The 23,321-nt window shown below is 36.6% G+C and overlaps 1 protein-coding gene across 3 annotated transcripts in view; it reads right to left on the reverse strand.

The window, feature by feature from the left end:
* Positions 1-4,805: 4,805 nt before the first annotated feature.
* The window catches only part of LOC135218742 (nuclear pore complex protein Nup153-like), a 54,908-nt gene continuing 36,392 nt past the window's right edge, over positions 4,806-23,321 (reverse strand). For 2 of the 3 annotated variants that reach the window (XM_064255202.1, XM_064255195.1), the window contains exons 7-11: positions 21,961-22,221; positions 20,824-21,140; positions 16,658-19,235; positions 8,530-8,603; positions 4,806-7,247 (exon numbers count right to left, since the gene is read on the reverse strand). In XM_064255202.1, the coding sequence (XP_064111272.1) occupies positions 7,172-7,247; positions 8,530-8,603; positions 16,658-19,235; positions 20,824-21,140; positions 21,961-22,221 (3,306 nt within the window). In that variant the 3' untranslated portion in view covers positions 4,806-7,171. Of the gene's footprint in view, positions 7,248-8,529; positions 8,604-16,002; positions 16,165-16,657; positions 19,236-20,823; positions 21,141-21,960; positions 22,222-23,321 lie in introns of those variants that run through there. The other variant, XM_064255208.1, reaches the window with a different exon arrangement.

A 23,321-nucleotide genomic window follows, 5' to 3' on the forward strand; every position in this document is an offset into this window, starting at 1 on the left:
GAGAACTGCCAACGACTGCATATCCCCCACAGCTCAGGCAGCAGCAGCTGCCAAAACAAAGAAACGCAATCCCATTTCCTTCTTCTCAGGGGACGGACCGCGTGTTTGTTAATATATTTACGTAGCTATAAGATATGCTATATACAAAGACATGACTGCATTCGCCGTAGTTTCTTAAAAATCTAGAAGCAAATAACATCTTACGACTGGCAACAGGGGGCTCCTCCTTCTATCAATTTAGGACGACAGTAATCGTTCTCTTCCTCCCATAATTAAATAATCAAAAGTTGCGTGAAATTTATTAGCTATTTATCTGCGTAGCTATAAGATATATTACGCACAATGACGTGACTGCATTCACTGAAGTTTTTATTTTTTTCGTGAAGAAAATAACATCTTACGTTTGGCAACAGGAGGCTCCTCCTTGCATCAATTTAGGACGGCAGTATTCGTTCTCTTCTTCCTATAATTGAATAATCAAAAGTTACGTCATATTTACTAGCTATTTCCTTGTACTACAGTCACGGAAATTTTTGCGTATATTCAGCATATGAATAAAACTATTGAAGGTAGCTATCGTGTAAAACATGCGGGTGAGATGTTTTATTGTCTATTCTGATCAATTCCATTTGCTAGTCGGGGGGAATGCTTCATACAGGTCTTTCATTTTGAAAGAACGTAATATTTTGTATAGTTTCCAGGAATGAGGACACTGCTGTGTTCGTTTTCTTTGTTGAGAGAGAGAGAGAGAGAGAGAGAGAGAGAGAGAGAGAGAGAGAGAGAGAGAGAGAGAGAGATCGCATTTTGCATTTATCTACACACCGTATAAAAAATTAACAAAACCGATGAAAATAAGTATCGTAAATATATTGGACGTCATCGCGAAATAGTTAGACTTGGCGATAGGGTAGATGCAACCATCAATAATCGATTAATTTCAGGTGGTTTACACAGACTTATAATCAAATCGACCAAAACAATCAACCTCTAGCTTTCGTTTACATTCTGCGCCTTCCTCTATCAACGATTTAAAAATTCGACTGGATTCCTCATTAGAACCTATATGGTATACTAAGCAATATGACGTCCATATATTTCATACTGAACAATATTAATCCTGTCTTATCTGTGGTTCATCTTATCGTCTACACGGCTTGAGCAAAATAATCTATTTGCGTTTTATTGATGATCCAAAACTTGAAAGAAAATCATCCATTGTCGTGAAAAACTTGAGTAAATTAATCTTTGGCAATTATGCTCATATGTGTGGTGAAATGTTCCAGACAATTACTGCATTCGAAAATGCAGGCTTTCCTTCCATTTTTTTTAAATAACATGGCAACAATTTAACGTGGGTGGGGTCTTAATTCTACATGACTATACTGTTTTTTTCCATCTGTCCATCCGCCTGTGGTGGTCGCGCATGGTAACACTGCGTCCCGGGCTTTAAAGAGTTACGATGTCTAAGTTTTAGGTAAATAAAAGGATATCTGGGTGTACAATTGCAACTGAAAAGTGTTTTAATAATTTATTGTATGCGAATTACACCGTTAATATTCGAAATAGGATATTATTTAAAGCCCGGGCCGCAGTGTTGCCATGCGCAAACACCACAGGCAGATAGACAGATGGAAAAAAACAGAGTATAATTCTTTCGATAAATATATTATTTATACATTGGTACTCAAGTTATGAAAATATTCAGTGTATTAAATTTACAAATTCACGGAACCACTCCCCCGACAAAAAAAAAAAAAAAAAAAAAAAAAAAAAAAAAAAAAAAAAAAAAAATTTTTAAAGTTAAATCTATAGTTACCAAAAGTTTCAGCTCTACCAAACTCTGACATTCGTCTAGAGCCAGTTTACTGACAAAATAATGCGTAGGAAAATATTTCTCATCTCAGTAAAAGTTAATTTGTTCCATTGTATTTAAACATTTATTTGAATCTTACGAACTGTTTCGGGTTTTGTACTTTCATTCTCTAAGGCTTTGGGCTTTGGTAACGTGTCATTCTGAGTGGTTCTCAGGAAGGTCTCTAGACCTAGGTCCAAGGTGTCACAGGTACGTCTTGATCAGCCTGTGTCAAATGACCAAATAGCCTTGCACAGAGTGCCTCCTACTAAAGAGATTGAACTGAATTACCATACATAGGCTACAAAGCTGCAAGGCCCGATACTGTGGCCCTTTCAAGCAATGACCACGTACTTTAAAATGAGTATGCATCTAGATCCTATCTTCCTTCCTGGCCTGAGAAAAAAGCTGGGAGAGAGGGTCAATTGAAACCACCGAAGCATTCTTTGGTGATGTTCACGTGGCACGAGCTTCTCCAAGGACAACGGGTGACAAAAGGGACTGCTTGCCAAAGCAAGACTGGTCGTTCCTGTCCTGTCAGGAACTGTACTCTCAGGAACTGTACTCTCACCTCCATGAGCTGACTGATACGAGAATCTGATGACTTTCTTCTGCCACCTCTTTTTCACGACGGTCAATAGTTATCCTCACATTTGTCCATTTATCAAAATCCGTCGGTAGTAACAAGGTGTGAGTAGTCTCATTAAAGAGAATGCAAGATGCAAGAACTACTCAACTGTTCAGGTAATGAAGCAAGCATGTCAACTGCGAATGAGTCCAAGCTGAATGCAGCTGTCGGGCGACCATTTCACCAGGAAAAGATAACTGTAAAAGCGTTGGTTGGGAAAAACGTCTATGTTCATTTCCAAAATTGCCTAGCACGTGTATTGTCTTTGCTTATACTCCTAGCCAGAGAATGGGGGGGGGAGGGGGGGGGGAAGTCCAAAGCTGGGTAGGCTCCTGGAGCTACCTATTTTGAGGAAACAGAATCCAGGATTCTTGTGCTCTGACAAAAAGAAAACACTTCCCAAACCTATCACAAATGAAGTGGCAATCTTAACAAGTCTTATCTGAGTACACCCCATGGAGAATTCAATCAAGAATATTGGGTTCAGAAGGGGTGGAAAGGTCTCTACCCCCAGATTACTGTGCTCACAAATGAGCCTAATCGCAAATTAGTCGTTTGGGTTCTGTCAGTGACGAACCCTCTGCTCCTGTCAGATCTACAGAATGAGTTTGATAACCTTCCAAAGGATAGGATGACGTCTAGTTGCCTAAGTAAACTTCAGGGGTGGTGATGCATGATCAGCACAGACGACAACAATCGTCAAACCTCTAGTCGGATGATTTCCTATGACTGGCCTACCAAAGCATAAGAACTGTACGTGTTAGAATCTACAGGTGATCAGATGCATGCTATCACACCTGCACATCTAGGGCTCTAGACAAACCAAAACCTGTCCAAGGTGCTGCAAAATCATGATACCTGAGGCTACTATATTTTTTTGTTTCTGAGGCTACTATATGGCAGCTTGTTACATATGAACCTACCTCAATGCATACCATCTGGAGATTGCTCAGGAGCTGAGTGAGAGGAGAAGCAGACACTGTTTTGCATGCTCAAAAACCATTGCAGTAACATCACCTAGAGTAAATGTTCGCAACAAAAGGTGAGTAAACAGTACTGATGACACTCAGCGGGAGGGAGCACACTTGAAGTCCAACAGGATTTTAAATCCTTCTTTCTATAGGAGGAAACAGAAGAGGAGGAAGAGCTAAACATGGGTCTTCTCCGGCACTCCTTCGCCTTGCTCTTCTCCTGTGGAGCACAACTGCTCAAGGTAGGGACTGCATATGACAATGGGATAGACCTTTGTTTCATACTGATAGTTTGTTTGTTTGTATGGTGTTTTTACGTTGCATGGAACCAGTGGTTATTCAGCAACTGGACCAACGGCTTTACGTGACTTCCGAACCACGTCAAGAGTGAACCTATCACGAGAAATACACATCTCTCACTCCTCAGTGGAAGGCCTGAGAATCGAACTCTCTGCCACAGAGGTGGTAAGCGAACACCATACCGACCACGCCACTGAGGCGCTCATACCGATAGTATCTCACAGGTATACCAACTATTGTGGGCGGCTTAATAGGAACTGGAGCAGCAGGCCAAACCATAGTCGAGTCCCTGGGTTCTGAGAATACAGATAGCCAGACGCTGTAGGTGCCCCAAAGAATCCATAATCCAAGCAGCGGCCAACATAGCAGGGTCTCACCACAAAACCTTACAGCATGCAAGCAAGAAGAGTACTTATTAGGAGCCTAAAAGTTCAGCATCCACTTCTAGGCCTCCTTAAGTTCTTGCCTAATTTCTTTTTCTGTGAAATGGACCAGTTCAAATATTCATTGCAAGCAAATTATGGTACCACTTCATCCCCCACAGAAGGAATTATCAAGGATTCACTAATACAGGGAGGATTAGGAATCCACACACTTGTCGTGTCCTTTACAGCTTTGATACATCCACATTTACAAATAATCAATCCACTGGTCATTATGTACTAGTCACCAATAGTTCATGGCAACCAAAAAAAACGGCAAGTGGGAAGTTAGGGGTTTCCCTCCACTTACCTCTCTAGTCCTGTTCAACTAACTTATTACCATGACCCAGCCTGAACCAAGGACTATTTCATAAATTGCAATGATTTGTACTCTGATCGGAACAGACATACCACAGTTGGTTGCCAAATTTAGTCTATCATTATCTCTGCTTTTGTTTCAATACTACACATACCATTTCATTTTTGTCAGTCTTCAAAAGTTTTGTTTTTTATGCTGTTGTTTGTGGTGGACATATTTGGAGTGATTTTTTAATTACTTTAAAGCCCTTCAAAAGCTAATTTGTTGGGTTAATTTGTAGAATTGAAAAGAGAACAGGTTCTTAAAAGTCTACTTCCAGTATAGAATGCTCCTTTATTGAACATTTCACACTCACACCGAGTAATGCAAAACCAGATGACATATACTCCCAGCAGTCTAACTCCTTCACACTCACACTTCACCAATTTGTACATATTAAGAGTCACATTGATATAAAATAATCTTATCAGTATTACAATAAACCTCTCAGGGATCCAACAGACAGGACAAGACAAGGGGCGGTACACTCCGCTTCTCACAACCAGCCACTCATTTTTACTACTCGTATTAGTTACCGCAACAGCAGCCTACAGATACAACTCGCATTTAACACAAGTCCGTCAGCTATACCACACTAATGAAGTGTTCGTACATTTTCAAGGAGTGAGCCTGCCTTGGTATTCTATATACATCACTTATTTATAAAGCGCACAATTGTCGCATCTTGCAGAGGACTTTGCATGAGCAACACTAAAGTGGGGGTGAGAAGCTGCGGATGGCTAACATCAGGGGCAGTGATAACCACAATGAAAGGCTTTACTTAGTCTATTATAAAGTATTATTTATAGAAAAAAATTATCCTGCTATATTCAGTGACAAAAACTTGACATTAGCTATCCCCAGCATTCATTCACCATAGTAACATAAAATGCTATGTCCAACTGCACTATTCATTTGTTTAAAATATGTACAGCCCTTTGTAGCAAGATGTTGGAATAACCTGTGCGACAAGAGAACTATGAACATTCCTAATGAAAACTTAAAAAAATATGAAAAAAAAAAACCAATGGCCATTAACCATGGGCATCATATAAAATATTCAACAATGATCTCCTAACAAGGAACCGTGAAACAGTATGACTTCATGGGCTTGCTAAGCCTTAAGTATGTACAAAGAATGTTCATAGTGGTAAAAAGACTTCATTCTTGAAAAAAGCTTAGTTGAATGCCTCTTCTGAAATCACCACAGAGCCCCTACCTGTGCATGGTCAAAGAGGGTCAATTTAAAATACAGTATACACCATTTACACTTTAGTGATATAACAGAGTATCTATTCTAATACTTTGTGCTCCTGATAAAAAAATAGTGAAATAATTTTTAAAATATTCTACAATAACCTTGCACAGGGAGGAGAAGTGTAGCACAAAGCTTACAAAAATGTCTGGGTTGATATATAAAGCACAATTTCATATTCATTACAGTTTCATCAGGCCTTTTCACAGAGTGAACAACAGTTAACGAGATCCATCAGGTTATAAAGAACTCAAGTGAAAAGTGACATGAATATAAAATCGTGGCATAAGCCCAACCTGGCCAGTAATTTATGTACAGTGGCCAACGATCTACCTGTAAATGAAATACAGTAATCATAGTTGTTAGGTGAACTCATGCCCCCGAAATAAAGCCTACCTATCCAACTTAAGATTTTCTCTTTTCAAGAGATCATTTCACTGGTATAAAACTAGTTTTCTGTAAGAAATTTACCTTCACATTCCTATTCAGTAGGAGGAACATGTAAGGATGATACAATTTGGTTTCAACTTCTGCAATAAAGCAGTTTTAATACCTATTAAAACGTCTCTCAAATAAAACAAGAGCAAATCATCTGAACTACCCAAAGTAAACTCTTGCCACAGTAAACAACGCAATAAAATCTTCGGATCAACTCAATAAAAAATATATATAGCTATACCAAAGGATGAAACAGCAAAAATATCACTAAACTTGATCTGCAAAATACATAACACTAATAAACTGACACTCACTGCTTGCAACAATTTAAAAAAAATTCTTTGTGACAGCTTTTCTATCAAAAGATAAAACTACTCAAAAATCAAAGTCAACAATCTAAATGTGATAGCGCTATATCAGTGTCTACCACATATATACGGTATATATCTTATGAATATATATGTCGGCAATGCATGACTGTCAGTTACTATAAATAAAAGCTCACTATTACAGGAGTTTACTGTTGTTCATGGTAATTTATACAAATGCTCCCTAATATCACAAACTGGAACAAAGGGAAGTTTAATGAGGCATTATGAAGCATTTACCTAGACCACTAACCTAAGGTGACTAATAAAATGAGAGAGAGAGAGAGAGAGAGAGAGAGAGAGAGAGAGAGAGAGAGAGAGAGAGAGAGAGAGAGAGAGAGAAACCTGACAACTTAAAGTAATTTACAGCATTTCCCATGTAAAGCACCACATTTAAAATCAAAAGCGCTCTTTCCTGATATAAGAAAAAAAACAAAATAAAAAAAAAAGGGAAAAAATAGGACAAATAAGCAACAGCCCCCAAAAGAATAACTGTCATAAAAAAATAATTGACGTGGGTTATATACATATATTATCAATATAAAGACACGATTTGGTACAAAACGGAGCAGCTAAGAGTTACTGCTTTCGTCTTCTTGCTTTCTTTACTACACGGCCACTTGGAGGTGCTGGCGCTGCATAGGGATTATCCGCACTGAAAAGGAAAAGAAAAAAAAATGCATAAATGATAAAATAATTAATTTTTCTATCAAATATGGCAGTTTCCTTGTTTTGCTTTAAAGTTCATGCACATTAAAGTTAAGTTTATGAAAAAGTAATTGTGCAAAAAGCAAGCAAGCAAAATAAAAATAAACAAATAAATAAAATGGAAAATAAAAAATAAGTTAAGCTTACGAAAAAGTAATTGTGCAGAAAGCAAGCAAAAAATAAATAGATAAATAAACAAAAAAAAAGGCCAACCCAAATTGGTTATGGTTTACAGTAGAGACTCCTATAGATTGAACTGGAATTTAGAATTAAACCAAAGGCTGCGCACTGGGACCTAAAGTGGTCATTAAATGCTGGAAATAATGTTGTGGCAGGGGTGAAATTTACATTTAAAAAAGGACAAATTTTTAATCAATTTGTATTTTTCATAACAAACAATCCCTCGGTCTTTACATCAGGATAAATAACTTAGCGCCAGCTGGAAACCGGTAAAGTTAAACAAAAAAAATTGTGTACGCAAGGGACTATTGGCATCTGCGCTTAGTCACGAGTCATGTGGAGCCACCCACATACCCTCTCTTTAACCCATGACCCTGTTAGTTATTTTCTTACCACCTTTAAGAGAGGATGTGCTTCGCTTCCAACCCTTTAAAAAAAGCGGGTTTAGTTTGGCCCATTTGTTTTGAATCTGTTACATGTGGAATTGAAAGGTTATGTGCTATACAATTCTTGATGAATTCTGCTTTGAAAGAACAATGTTTTAAACATATTCATTTACTAGCCACTTGAAAACCTCTCCAGAGCAGAAAACTGTGGTGTGACATTTATCTTGAGTGTTTGCGGTTACAATTCAGGCAATGATAATCATTTGGGAGTGTCTCTATAATATATAAAATATATTATATTATATATATATATATATATATATATATACACATATATACATATACATATACATACATACATATCAATTACATAATGAAACTTCCAGCTAAACTAAATCAAAAGAATTTTTACGTAATACATATTCATTGAAAGGGCAAAGCTACTAATCAACATTCCAAGAAAGAACCTAAAACTTGAATTAACATAATACACTTAACCAAGCAAGGTAAAACAATTATAATCCTCACTACAACACTAATGGTATTTTCAATGGTAATGAAATCTCAATTAAAAAAAGAGAAATGTTCAAATAAAAAATCCTGATAGAGAAATGTTAACTAATACTGTATATACTACACATGTATACATGGACAGTAACTTACCCAAAAGCAGGGGTTTCTACAGGCGTACTTCCAGCACCAAACTGAAATATCCTGGAGGCTGCGTCCCCCGCGTTCTGAAAATGTTAGGTTTCAAATTAGGACATGTTCCTAAATAATGTAAATTAACTTTCACATACTAATTGACTGCATTCCATTAAGTGTTATATTAAAGTGTTTAAACTCACGATCCTCAAATAGTTGCATAAAAGATTTGTTCCTATATTAAAATTATATCTTAATTAATCTACATCCAACTTCCTAAAAATAATGAAAGAATAAAGGTGTGTCTAAAGTTATCCAAGTCATTTATCACTTGCTAAAATAAGGACTAACACAAATACATTTAACTCTTATTGTTAAACTACATTTGAAGCAACCATAAGAGAATCAAAAGCTGGACAATCATTTCTGGGACTTTTCTTTTTTTCTGAAATTACAAATAAAACACTTTTAAAAAGTTTTAGCCTCATTCAAATTGTGATATGGAACTGGCTAAATAAGGTTACCTGTACAAGACCTGTATTGTTTTATCATTAGGTCCACCTGTCACTCAAATCAGGCCCATCCAAGCTATTTTCAGTGGGCCATGTCACAAAGTCAAGCACATCACTGTTATACTTTACAATGAATTACTGTATGTAGCAGAAATAAGTACCTAATTAAAAAATTAAAATTTATTTGCTTTTCAACCAAAATAACTTTTACATGAAACAATTACTGGCTGTATCAATGACTGTTTATATGATTGTCGACGCTTTTAATTATATACTTTCAAGTTGCAATACAACAGCAGTATCCCCTCACTTGCAACTTTTGATTTAAAAGATATGTCCAAGTCTTAAGAGAAGATATATTTCAATTTTATGTCCAAGTCTTAAGAGAACATATATTTCATTTTTAAGTTAATATACCAGTAAATGTGTTTCTCTATCTGCCATAAAGTATTTTTGGAAACCTGTTACACAAACAAGGACAATCCTATCCATTTAACCAGAATATAAGTGCAGCTTGACTTGTTCCCTTATCACTTAAGGTAGATAGATTCCTGCAACTGTTATTTAGAACTTAAATAGTAATATGATTAAATGACCTCTAAACTGACAATTTCCTTATGAGTACAGATGTGTGTCCTAACCTTGTTCGATACCTAAGGTGTCTGCTCAATATTGTACATTATAAAATTTGTAGCTCTTGCCTGTGATGCTAACCTACATCCTTGATGTATCCTAGTCCTTTCTAGGCTGTATCTCACTGATGACTCAACTCTTGTTGATGACTTTCTCCTTGACACTGAAGTCACAAGAGCATTCATGTTTTCACAACCTAACGTACATGACTACACTAAGTTCAATGGCACCTGCATATAACTATTCATTTTTTCAAAATTTCTTGCAATGGATTTATGTTGTATTATCAGCAGTGATTCACATTTTTTTTTTTTTTTGTCGTCAGCAAACTTGCTTCCTGTTTCATCTTATGAAATATGCATACCATGAAAACCTTGAACGGTTGATTATATACTGCTTTCATTACAAAAACCCATGCTGCCTACTTGGAATCAAACTGACTAAGTTTCTTTATGCCATAGACTAGTAATTTCTAGGAATTGAAATTGCTTGAACACTGGTGAAATATTTTGCAGTTTTCCAGTTTGTTGATTTTCTTCATTCTAAGGATACTTTGTATAAGACATGAAAAGCAAGTAGCAATTCTTCTGCTCCTTTAATAAAACTCAAATGGAAATAATCTTTGACAAAGACTCTGGTTTAACATCTTCATTATTTGTGCAATTTTTACAATTTCTCTAAAGTTTGTTTGTTTGTATGGTGCTTTTACGTTGCATGGAACCAGTGGTTATTCAGCAACGGGACCAACGTCTTTACGTGACTTCCGAACCACGTAATTTCTCTAAGTGACCAGTGTTAACAATGTCATAAACATAACTTAGAGAAAGTTTATGGGTTCTGTCAGAGAGAGAGAGAGAGAGAGAGAGAGAGAGAGAGAGAGAGAGAGAGAGAGAGAGAGAGAGAATGATTAAGCAAGAAGAAACAATAAGAAACTTCCAGCAGATAGCACGTTTATCAGCAGTGGCAAATCAACAGGTAACAAGCTCACTCTTGTCTTTCTGCTAGCTGGGTAACAGATAAGTCAGTTCTCCTAAGCATTTCAAATGATAAATGCCCTTAATTATTGTTCTTTTCTACTTTTTTTTTTTATCGTGAAACTGCCTATGGATTCTTTTAAAGTAAAATTTTCTCACACCTACAGTAGACATCCCTAATTCACAGGAAATTAGCATAATTGCGGTATTTTTCACGGAGATATATTGATAAAACTATCAAAATAATCAGTTATAAGCATTTGAGTGTGTGGTTTTTTTTTTTATTACTATCAAAATAGGGATTCTAAGTGCTTTGGCAACTGCCCCGCACCCCACAAATACAGGGGGTCTAAAGTAGTGCATTTCAGACTGAACAGCTTGTAATTTACTTTTTCAGACAACATTCATCATTAATGGTTTTTACTGGCTTTGGTCACTGGCTGGGAGGTGTTTTCCCAACATTAGTGGTCGGCTTTGCAAGTGCACTGGAACCCCTTGTGTTAAGAATGGGTCGAGCATGAAAAAAAGTTATTCAGAATTTTTTTTGGGGGGGTTTTGCAAGTAAATTGTACACGGTTAATTTTTCTACAGTTAAAATAAGTACACGGTTATTTTTTCTAAAGTTAAAATAAAGTTAAAATTTCTGGCAAAAACACTCAATATTGATACAACACTATTCAAATGCTTTACATGATTGAACTTATGCTTAAAAAGTAACTTTCCAAAAGCACAAGAGTCACTCCTTAATCATCTTGCTATCAAGTGAGTGAAATTTTGAGATGTTTGGTTAAATAAAGTTTAATTACACAAATATATGCACTGTACTTGTGTTCCAGAATCGGCAATCACATTATCATAAACCACAGCTGCATTCTCTTGGCAGTCCTGCTCCCTTTCAGGATAGTGCCTCTCCTGGATACAATATTTTCTATGACAACCCTACAGAATTACTCCGACGACTAAATCACACCATTGCTTCATGATTTCATCAAATCAAACTATTCATTCTCTGCTTCAGGCAAGCCTAAAACCGCTTCTCTCTGTTCCTTCCTTTTCTTCACTTCGGCCTTCAACTCTCAACCAGTTGGTGGCTGTTTACTTCCTTAATGAAATGGCCATCAGATTCATGGTAGATGAAGGCAGTGCAGCCTTTTAATCGTGTCCTCTCCATTGTTACAGCTTTCTTCTAAAGTTCCAGTGTTATGGCTTGCTCCAAAAGTTAGTTTCATGAAATCTAGTAAGAGAATTGTGGTGACTATGACTTCTAAAGTTCTCTAAATGTATGACCTCTCAAAGTCATTAGCGGCAATGATCATGGTGAAAAAACAAAGCTAAAATTTGATTGCAAAAGGATGGAAAATTTCAACTCTTAAAGTTGCAGAACAAAATAGTGGGAAACTGAAGATGCAAGAGAACTGGATACTGGATAATGATTATCCCTCAAAAATTTGGAATTTTAGGTTTAGAGGAGTGTTTCCAGGGAATTCATCATTTTGCTGCAGTCTAGCAAGAAATAGGGAATGGCAGAGAAACAATATCCAGTTATAAGTGTGTGCCTGACCTTTTAAGTAGTTTTAGAAGAAATCAGGCAATAGGAAAAATGGCACAATCAAGGTTCTGAATGAGGCATCACAGTGAGACTTTATAATGATGCCATGCAATTGATACTGGACCAAACAGAAAAAATTGCTTATTCCCAACCACCAAATTATGTCAGCCCAACATACAGGCATATCAACTGAATTCAGAAACATATTAACTTTTTTTCCTTGATAATTTCTCCTTTCTAAGCTTCAAATAATCATAATCTAACATTCATACCTTTCCGACACACGAGTATGTTCCATGGAAAGTATTGATATAACAAGGACCTACTTTTGAAACACCTCTTTATCATACAGCGCCCTCATTCAAAGCCCAGAAGTTCCAAACCACAGGCATTCTGCTATCTCCAGACAGTAGCAGACAGGATGGGAGGTGGCCAATTATAAAAACCTTTGTTCCTACCAAAACAATCCATCAAATAAAATCCAGCAGGTAATTCTGGCAGGAGTCAAGCAGCAAAGTCGCAAGAATTTCCCATAAGGTAAGCTAGTCAAACACCCCGAAATTCAGTACAAGTTCTTCATCTCTCCTATTTCAAAATATGCAAGAGCTCAACTAACCATTGAACTGGATGTAGGTTGATTTAACCCAAGAAACCTATCTTGAGAATGAGCAATGTATGGACAATAAAAATGGTTTGGAGGAAGATGTATAGCACAATATATCTTCCTACAAGACTTCTCAAGAGTTCAAACTAAGATTACGAGTGAAAGTTAAGGAAGTTGGGAGAGCCCCGATCTTCCTGTCCCTCACCTAGCCAGCCACTTCTTTTGAGATCATTGAATATGCAAGCAAGATAATTTGTCTCATGATGTATTTGAGTGGACATCCTCATTATTACACCAAACTGGTGGAATCTGGCTGCCGCTGGTCCCAAAATCACCAGGTCCAACAAGCATAGAACTGAAAAAACCTGGGCCCCTCTAGACAAATCCTAAGTACTTCATTGACAGAGTATGAAGTGGGGCATTGAAGTACGTATCCTATAAATTCTAGGATGCCAAGATATACCCCTTCTTCCTGATATCCTACTCACTGTTCAGGTGCCATCTTCCAGTTAGCCTTAGACAAATGGTGAATCCTAGAGCTCAGTCAATCACATCCTTGATTACTTTTTCCTGAATATTAACATCAGCTCTTAGTCTAAGTCCTTGGAAAGTTCAAGTTTACTCACTCCCAGAATGGGGATCAGCAACCAGCACAAATCATGTCCAATTCTCAAGACTGGTGCCTTGGTGAGACAGGCCAAAGATCCCAATGAAAATCCTCGAATCCACTTCAACGCTGCAGATGCTAAAGTTCAGTTGCAAAGATTTTGTTATTCTGTGCCAAATACGTCCTTCTGCTGTCATACTGCTATGGCAGTAACAGAGCACAAGAGGGCTCATCCCAAGTAGTCATGAAAATTCGGTGAATCTTGGCCGGCAAACTTTGACAAATTTGCTCCCGCAATACCCCAATATGAGATATGCATTTCAATTTATGAACACCTCAAAGGCAGTACACACAAACAATAGTTCTAAAAGCAAAAAATTAAATACATACACCTTTACACCTGACAACCATGCAAATAACATACATACCGTTAAGGGTAATGAGAAAAAGCACACACTGATATCTATGAAACTACAATTAGTACAAAATTAACCAAACACTAATTGAACTAATAAAAAAATTTGTGCCAAACATACCCAGATTTTTACCATTAACTACCAGTCTACTCCTGCACTAGTTAACACATTACTTAAGAACTATTTTAGAACACCAAAGCAATAAATTGAAAAAAGGTAACATTCAGTAAGGAGAAAAATATGAGACAAATAGCTAAGGTAGCCAGAATGCATTACATATCACTACTAATGACTCTTTTCATAAAAGAAAAATTATATCAAGGCAAATATTAAAAGGGATCATTAATACACTGAATCATTAATACTGTATATGAATGAATGAATGAAGTCATATTTGAGCTACCAAAGCAAACCTGTCACACATTTTCTAACATACTCAAAACCTGAAATAGGAAACAAAATGCGGATGATAGGTTACAACCTACCACTGGGTCACATGTACAGTGCTCTCCTGCTCCTGTCTGCATGACATCAGACTGCATGGTTCTGTGAACTACTGAACCATGCTCAACAGCTCTGATTAATGGGTTTGTTATGAACAAATGAATGTCACATTCTTTACAAATAATTTCACAATATACAAAATCACAAAGCCTGTTAAAGTATAGCACTGTTATATTAGTTAATAAAGCTATTACATAATAGGGCTATAATACTTAACCTAATTTAACATTCCTGTTGTATTGCCATTAACACAGTTCACATCCATTATTGTAATATTACGTTAAGACCATTATCCATACAGCTCCATTTTTATAGGTTTCACCCAACAGATTTGTTTGTCAATAAGAATTGAAAATGGAAAAAAGTTGAAGATGCTGGACAGCTAGGTGGCCTTTACAGTCAACAGATTTAAAGGAAAAGGCAGAAACTAGCATAAATGGGGTCGTACGGATACTAGAAACTATTAATATCATTTACAATGTGTTGCTACAGGAACACCCTAGTGGTAGGCCTATAGAGCATCCAGCCACAAGCCTGATACGCATTTCAAGGCAGCATTGTACTAGAAATACTTTCACATTAGTGAGAAGAATCCCACTCTCCTTATTCTTATCTGAATTTATATACATAGAAGAAACTGACATTCGGCAAAAGGCAAATGCACTTTGCATCTTAAGCAATCTCTTAAAGCCTTAGTTCTAGAATAAATGTTTCAACCATGATGGCTGGCCCTACAGATATGTTCAAGTCTTCCTTTGCTACATATCTAATATCTCTATACAGAAATCATTCAAAATTTCTTGACCAAATGCTTTGACTTCTTCCTAGCTTTTCAATGTTCACAATTATAGTTTGAGAAAAGTACAATATCTACTCTACCAAATATTTCACCTTTAAGATGCAAATAAATATTGGATGACTAACAACTAAACATCAGGCAGCTAACACATTCATGATAATCAATCATGAATACTGACCACTAAACAATTACACATTTATGTACTTAAGACCTATAACAGTTTTAATGGAATGCATAGTATGTGAAAAAAATATATATGTATATATTTTTTGCAGATTTTCATGGTATAAAACAATTATATCAAAATGTAATCTTACAAACTAGGAAAATGTAACCAAACAAGACAGCAGATTAGGCATTTTACTTAGCGGTCTTAATTGGGTAAAGTGGGAATGAGTTACTTTGTGTCCATGGTAGGGAATTAAAAGTTAAAAGTTTCCACCTCAAGAGATAGAGATTACCACAAGCATTTACAAAATTTAGCTTCAGTATTTCTACTGTGTATGTAATTAGTCTCCAAAATATAGGATCCAAATCCTCAACATATTGTTCTCAACAACACGTAACCGACATTTATGGCATTTTCCTTTTTTTTTTTTCTTTTCTTTTCTCCTTGTTAAAGTGCAATTATATGCACCACTACTGTCTACAACACATTTTCAAAGCAGTAAGAAAAATCAGTTATCTGTCATATTCAGATTTCCCTTTCACTCTTAAGTAGGTGATGCTAAAACCAACTTCTTACTTGAGCAATTTTAACCTTAAAATCAAATTTAATCTGTGAATGCTGTTCTTTCCTTGTAACCAAACAATATGTTTTTTTAGATAAAAAACATGTTCTGTAAATGTTCTTTTGCATCTTGTTAAAACCAGGGTGAAGAAAAAAAGAGCAACAAGGTATTTAGAATTTACTTTTCACATACAACTCATTTTTTTCCCTCACCAAAATAAAACAACAATCCACCCAGCAAGAATCAGTCGGGTAATGAGTCTATGAGTTCATAAAGTGCAGAATGTAAACTGTGAAATCTTCCAAAAGATGTGGACTGTTAAACCTATCAAGAACAAAACATTCCATTATAATCAGAAACATATAAGTTAAGCTATCTTTAATGCATAAATTTATGGTATATATAGGCAGAAGGTAAGCCCACTAGATTTTGGACACATGAACAAAACATTAAAAATTGAACCCCATAGTTTGGAGACTACTACTTCAAGATTTGAATATCTTAATACAGGTCTTGGAGCAAGCAAAAGACTTTCAAGTGGCTAAAGATAAAAACCTTCAAAACTAGGCTCACAGGTCTGGATAAACTAATCCTTTATAATAATAATAATGGAATCCTTTATAATAATAATAATAATAATGGAATCAAGTAACTTCATTCCCTACCTCAAATGCGTTAAGCAGCAATCACACATAGTCAAGAAAGCATTTTGGGAAGCTTAGAAACAAATCATTACTGAAAGTTATGTTACAAAACACAGCCTAATGTTACAGAGGAGGAGCTAGAGGGAAAGGGAGATTAATTACTTTCAACTTACCTGACCAAACTTGAATGTTGATGCAGTGGAGTCTCCACCAGAAAAGTTGAATGCGTTTGCCACTGAAGCAGCCTGACCAAAATCGTAACCAGCAGCCGACTTCTTGGGACCTTGTCCAAATGCGAAAGATGATGTTGAATTATTGCTACCAAACGCAGCTGTACCACTAAATGCAGGAGCTGCTGCTGCATTACCAAAGGAGGGAGCTGGGGCTGTGGCAGCTGGAACAGGATTATTATTGTGTCCAAACTGGAATGTACTCCCTACATTACACGTTGGGGCTGGTGCTCCAAAGGCCGGGGTAGAAGTAGGGGATGGTCCAAAACCTGTCAGGGTATTTTCTTTGCTTCCAAAAGTGAAGAGTTGGGGAGTTTTGGAGTTGACATTATTATTAGTCAAGGTGCTTGATGATCCAAAGGCTAACTTTTTGGAGGGCTCCTCACTGTCTGCCGACTCAGGTTTAGAGCCAAAGGTGAAAGATGGCACTGATGCTGTTGTCTTGGTTTCTTCATTTACAGGAGGAGAAAATGGAAAGGAAGGTAAAGCATTTGCCTTCGTAACCTCTGTTCCAACGGTGAAGCTATTACCTGTGATAGAAGTGGATTCCCCTGTTTTCGTTCCAAAGATGAGTGGAGCAGACACTTTTGAACTTCCAAAGGTGGGAGTGGCGTTCTTGGATTCCCCGTCATTATGCAACGAAGACAATGCATTATTAAAAACTGGGAGCTTGGTTACACTGTCCCTCTCAGGCTTTTCAATTTTATTTCCAAATGTAAATACACCAGTGGAAGGTTCCTTTGGCTTAAGAACGTCTGCTACGCTCCCTGACTTTAGTTCCGTAGGAGGTTTAATTTCATTGGAATTATTCTTATCATCTCTATCTGTTTTTCGTTTTAACCCTACCCCAAAAGTAAATGGTGTATCTGGACTAACCACTTTAAAATTAAAACCGGTTTTGATGGCATTTTCTGAATCCTTTTTGTTTTCTATTAACTTATTCGAAGAAAAATTAAAATTTGGAACTTTGCTATCAGTTTCTTTCTTTTTGTCTGTGGACTTGACACCAAATGTAAAACCAGTACTACTACTACTGCTGCTGCTGCTGCTGCTAACACACTCAGAATTTTCTTTTGACTTGTCACTTGCAACATCTTTTGAACTCTCAGTCAAAGAACTTTTGTTTACCTCCTCACTCACACCAAATTTAAACCCACCGCTTACTTTGCTATTACTTTCGTCAGTATTTTTGGCACTCAACCCAAATCTGAACCCACTAGATTTAACCTCAGACTGTGAGTCACTAACACCAAACTTAAAAGTAGAACTTGTGGAAGAGTCATTTGTATTTACACCAAACCTGAAATTACCTGTGATAGCTTGGGACACGGCCACAGCACCTGGCTTAGGAGTTTCACAAGATATGCATTTACTAGCGTCACTGTTATTACGGACTAAACACGTGGCACATTCCCATTCACCTTTCGCTTTGGCAAACATGGAGCCAAACCCTAAATTAGTTTTTTCCTCTTTGTTCTCTAAAACTTTACTACTATTGTCTTGTGATAGAGGTTCACTTCTACTACCTGGTTTAGGGGTTTCACACGCAACACACTTATTACTTGTGTCTTTATTTAAAATCATACACGTTTCACACTCCCATTCATTATCAGACTTTTTAAACGCATTACCCCACCCTCCAGCTATACTATTCAATGCGGGTGGCGGCGGCTCCGCCACTGCATTAGCTATTTGACTGCCAGTGTTTGAAACTGAATTAAGTGCAGGTTTAGGAGTCTCGCATGCTATACATTTTTCAGCCGTATTTTTATTTCTAATCATACACACACTACATTCCCATTCATCACTGGATTTCATAAAAGAACTAAACCCTTGGAACACTTGGGAGGACTCTGTTTTCTTGGACACATTATTAATGGTACTATTTTGTTCTACACCTGACCCCGAATTGTTTTCAGTGATGTTCATTATGGAGGAGTCTGTTGCTACAGACTTCGTATCTATGTTATTGAAGAAGAATGGTGTAACTGAATTCTCCCTAACTGTCTTTTCTGGAGATGCCCTCTTTGGTTTAAGAACATCCAATATGCTTCCCTCCTTCAATTCTGATACACTGGAGGCCTTGTCCTTTTTAACAACTTCTTTTAATTTGGGTGCAGAGCCAGAACTGCAGTTAAATAATAAGGGTACTGATGGAACAGCTAGTGCAGCAGGAGAGTCTAAGTCATTGACATTTTCATGGCCAACTGCTGCTGGGCTACTAAATGTAAATACAGGTAGACTCGTCGAAAAATCTGAAGGGACTTTACTACCTCCATGAACAACTTCTGGCGATGCAAATTTAAATCCTTCCGAGTTTGCAGAAGGCGCCTTTGAAGCAGGACTAGTATTAATAGCCGAGGTAAAATCAATCTTCGGAAGAGACGAAATAGTAAGGGTTACTGCTGGTAAATTGGGTTCTTCAGGGCCATCAACTATGTCACCATCCGGTAAAATAATGGCTGTCCTGCCACTGCTGACCACTTTCGTCTTTACTTTCCCACCTACTTTCCTCAAGCCACTGAAAAATAATCAAGAGAAAATCAACATTTATTGAGATACTTTATGCCAAACAAGATTTGCAAGATTGACACACTACTTCAACTACTGTAACATCCACACATGAAATAACTCCCTATACTTATAAAAACAATGGATAAATTACAAAATAAATCTTTGTTGCTGCTACACACTGCCTCAAGAAACATTACACACAAACCGGCCAACGAAATAAGAAATACTACCATTTACTTCACACACCACTGCCAGTAGAGCTATGGTACCTACAACTGTTTAGAAACACCACGGCAATGTTTTGCCGACAAAAACAACTTTATCCATTCTGCTGTATTGTCTTGCAGTCCTTCAGGGCCTCATCCAATGATACTGCAGGATTTACATAATGATCCCTAAAAATAAGTCTGCAAATCAGTGAACAAAAAGCAAGGAGTATACCATATCTGAATATCGACCTCATGAATTAAGGAGGGGCGATGCATCCCGTTACCTAACTAACTGAAGCACAACCCAGAATGTGTAAATTTCTATATATTTCAAAACCGCAAATAATCATGTGTACTGAAACCTATTATTGATCTTTTTCCAAATTTTCCATCAACAAAAAGAAATGACAATCAGCACACTGCCTGTGAATGAATGAAAGAAACAAACTGAGGCAAAGCCAAGCACTAGGGTAATGTCATATCTGAGAATTATTAAGATGGAGTAACTGGGAAGCAGGATAATGAGAACCAGAAAATGAGATGAAGTAGAAGGATCTAAATATGACGATTTTCTACAGTGAAGTCTGAAATTCTCTCATACTACAGGAGGCTGCAAACGCCTTTTAATAATGCTTAAAAGTACATGGGATGAAATATGTTGACAGCACTGGCCTTCTAGAACAAGTGATTTGATGTGAACAAAATTGTTTGTTGTTTGTTTATATGATGCTTTTATATTGCACGGAACCAGTGGTTATTCAGCAATGGGACCAATGGCTTTACATGACTTCCAAACCACGTCGAGAGCGACTTTTATCACCAGAAAGTGAACAAAATTGGTGCAATTTGGAACAATTATTTCATGAACAAATACAAACTTTCTCCAAAATGTTAATTCAACCATAATACACATTAAAATTTCAGGTTACAACTGCCACATGAAAATATTTAATCATTTTTTAGCACAAAATAGTAGAAAATGTTATAAAATATTTTCACTTGAGAAAAAAGAAGATTAATTCTTGGACTTCAAACAGTGAGAAAGCCAGTAAACCCTTACATCCATATGCAGGTCAACAGCTGGGACCTTTAGGAACATTCAGCGCCAAAGGGTAAAACGAATGAAAAAGGTTTGAAGGTGTAACAAGAGGAAAACCTTGCAGTATAAAGCAATAATTTAGCAGAGGGTGGAAAGTATGGCAGAAAAATGAGAATATGAATGGAGTATAGTATAAGGAATGACGGGTTGCAACAAGGGGGCCCAAAGGGATGGTCCAAAGAACCTAAAAGTAATGCCTACTGTATGACACGAGGTGCACTGACTTCAATACTCTCCTACAGAGAACCGAAACACTAAGTAAAATTTTTCACACATTGCACACTTACCCTACAAATGCAGCTGTTACTTCAAGTGGCTTAGGAGCAAATTCAAATGTAGGAAGAGAGGCACCGCTTTTGCTTGTAGACTTCATGTTTGCAGTTGCCTCAGAAACTGCTTTTGAAAAGACTGACAAGAACGCTACATTGTCTGGCTGCTTATCAACCTTCCCCTCGCTGGCTGATGCACCACCCACTTCTACTCTGGATGTATCTGAAGTTGAGGCAGAGGCAACAGCAGTAGCAAGTGGGCTACTATCAACACCACTTGCAGATGCATTACTTGTACTGTGCGTGGTGATGGCAAACTTTTCCGCAACAGACACCTGTAAGGAATGAAATAACTGTCTAATAGTTGTCTTCCCATACAATTTTAAATCTCTAGAATCTCAGAGTAACTTCACTTTACTACAACTATTTTTTATAGTACTTCTAGATAAGTGTTCATGAGTGCAGGACTGAAAAATGTGAAAGATGACCATGCACAGTTATATGCAAATAATAAAATATATTAATATTCAATACTCAAAAAGTTTGTAATGAGAAAACTTTATGGATTAAAAAATTTATGGGAAAATCTAAATGCAATGTTATAAACTCACATTTCAAGGGCTTTTCTGGAATTCTGTATCTGAGTAAATTACATATGAAACACAGTCAATGCTGAGTTTTCCCTGATACATAACAGACAAACTGCATCCAAATTTGTTTTACTACACATGGAGAGATAACAAACAACAAGGGAGGAGATTACTGTACAAAAGTCCTAACAACTACATAACGCTAACCAGAGAAAAATAACTACTTAACTACAATGATTAACCAAATAATTCATTCAAAAGAATTACTACTGCATATTAGTGATCCTAAAATAAAGGGTGAAATAAAGTATGAATCTCTAAAATATATCTAAAATTATGTGCACTTAGTTATTCAATTAAGCCCAAGTTTCAATCACTTATAGCAGCCGTCTCAAGTTTTTCATTTTCAAAATATTCTTGGTTAACTTCAGGTTATGAATGGGAGACGTTCAAATACAAACTTACTTTTATTTATACTATACGTATATGGAGGGGTTCTTATCTTTCGTAAGTAACTACATAAAGTGAAGACCTGCCGAAAATTCAAAAATACCATCGTTAATACCTTTGCAGGGGTACTCTGCTTGTAAGCTGGAGGTCCAGGTGTTCTTGAAGGTGGTCGATGTCTGTGGTAGACAGCTGTGTAACCCGATGTGGTATCTAAAAAACTACCTCTTTGTCCCGGTATTGGGGTTGGTATTCGCTTTGCGTCTGATATTGGGGTGGACATCTGTTCTAGGCATTCAAGAATACGGCGAGCGGATCGACTCAATCCTCCGTCATCAGGAGTCTGTGCCGGCTTTGGTTTCACCTGGACTCTTGGAGTCTGTAAATGAAACACGTCTGTTACAACTGACTTGAAACACATTGCTGTTGTATTTGCTTCCATCCATGGCATTTTATTACCTTTATACATAGAATTCAATACCTTTTCCACACATTATTACTAATATACACAGATTAATCAGACAACTGTGTCAACATTCTTGGCTCTGACAGGGCCGGCCCAATAGGGTGTTATTCATGATACCTATTCCAAATCTTAATCAACATATTTCAACCCTAAAAATGAAATGATTGGATACAAGAATGTGGAAGACTGACTTTACAAACAATTCACCATAATACAAAGGGGTCAGATGAGTGAGACACATTTGAAGACAAGATCAAATGGAGACCACCACAATCCAACTGCTGGTTCACTGAAGCAATGCAGTTACTCTCACTCCCCATAAGCTTACTTTATTTTGTAACTGTTGAGTGCCAAGCCTCATTGAGCTGTGATAAATCACAATGCAAAAGTTATTTCCCTATAGCTCAAGCATCAGTAATTTTTACTTTTTTTCTTTTTTTTTTGGCAAATGGTCAAACTTTATTCTGAAATCATCAAAATACCCCTAAAAGTATAAAAAAGTAAGAAAAAATCAAACATATAGCTAAAACTAAAATTTGTATAACCTGCCATACCATACTTGATTTATACAAGCAGAAAAACTATTAGTAACAGGAATTTGAAACATTTTACATAGTATTACTGCTAAAATTTCTTTTCAATTATATACAGTTTTATATATTTTGGGAAAAATATAAGAAAAAATACTAATTGAAAATAAAAAATTTTTAACACTGCAGTGTTTTACACCTAAGAAAATTTTTTTAATATTGGTGAGTATGACACCTAACAAATGCAAGATTTTTTTTTGTTTACTGATCTAAAATTGTTGGGTGAGTATGGCACCTAACAAATGCAAGATTTTTCTTTGTTTACTGATCTAGCATTGTTGAATTTTATTCTATAGAGCTAATTATTTATTTCTTTTTAGGACTTCATCCTTAAATCATCAAAATCCTGCTAGAGTATATAAAAGAAAAAAAGAAATTGAGCTAAATGTAACGAAAAAAAACAAACAAACATTAAGTGCCATT

This window comes from Macrobrachium nipponense, chromosome 19 (assembly GCF_015104395.2).
Source record: "Macrobrachium nipponense isolate FS-2020 chromosome 19, ASM1510439v2, whole genome shotgun sequence".
Lineage (NCBI taxonomy): Eukaryota > Metazoa > Arthropoda > Malacostraca > Decapoda > Palaemonidae > Macrobrachium > Macrobrachium nipponense.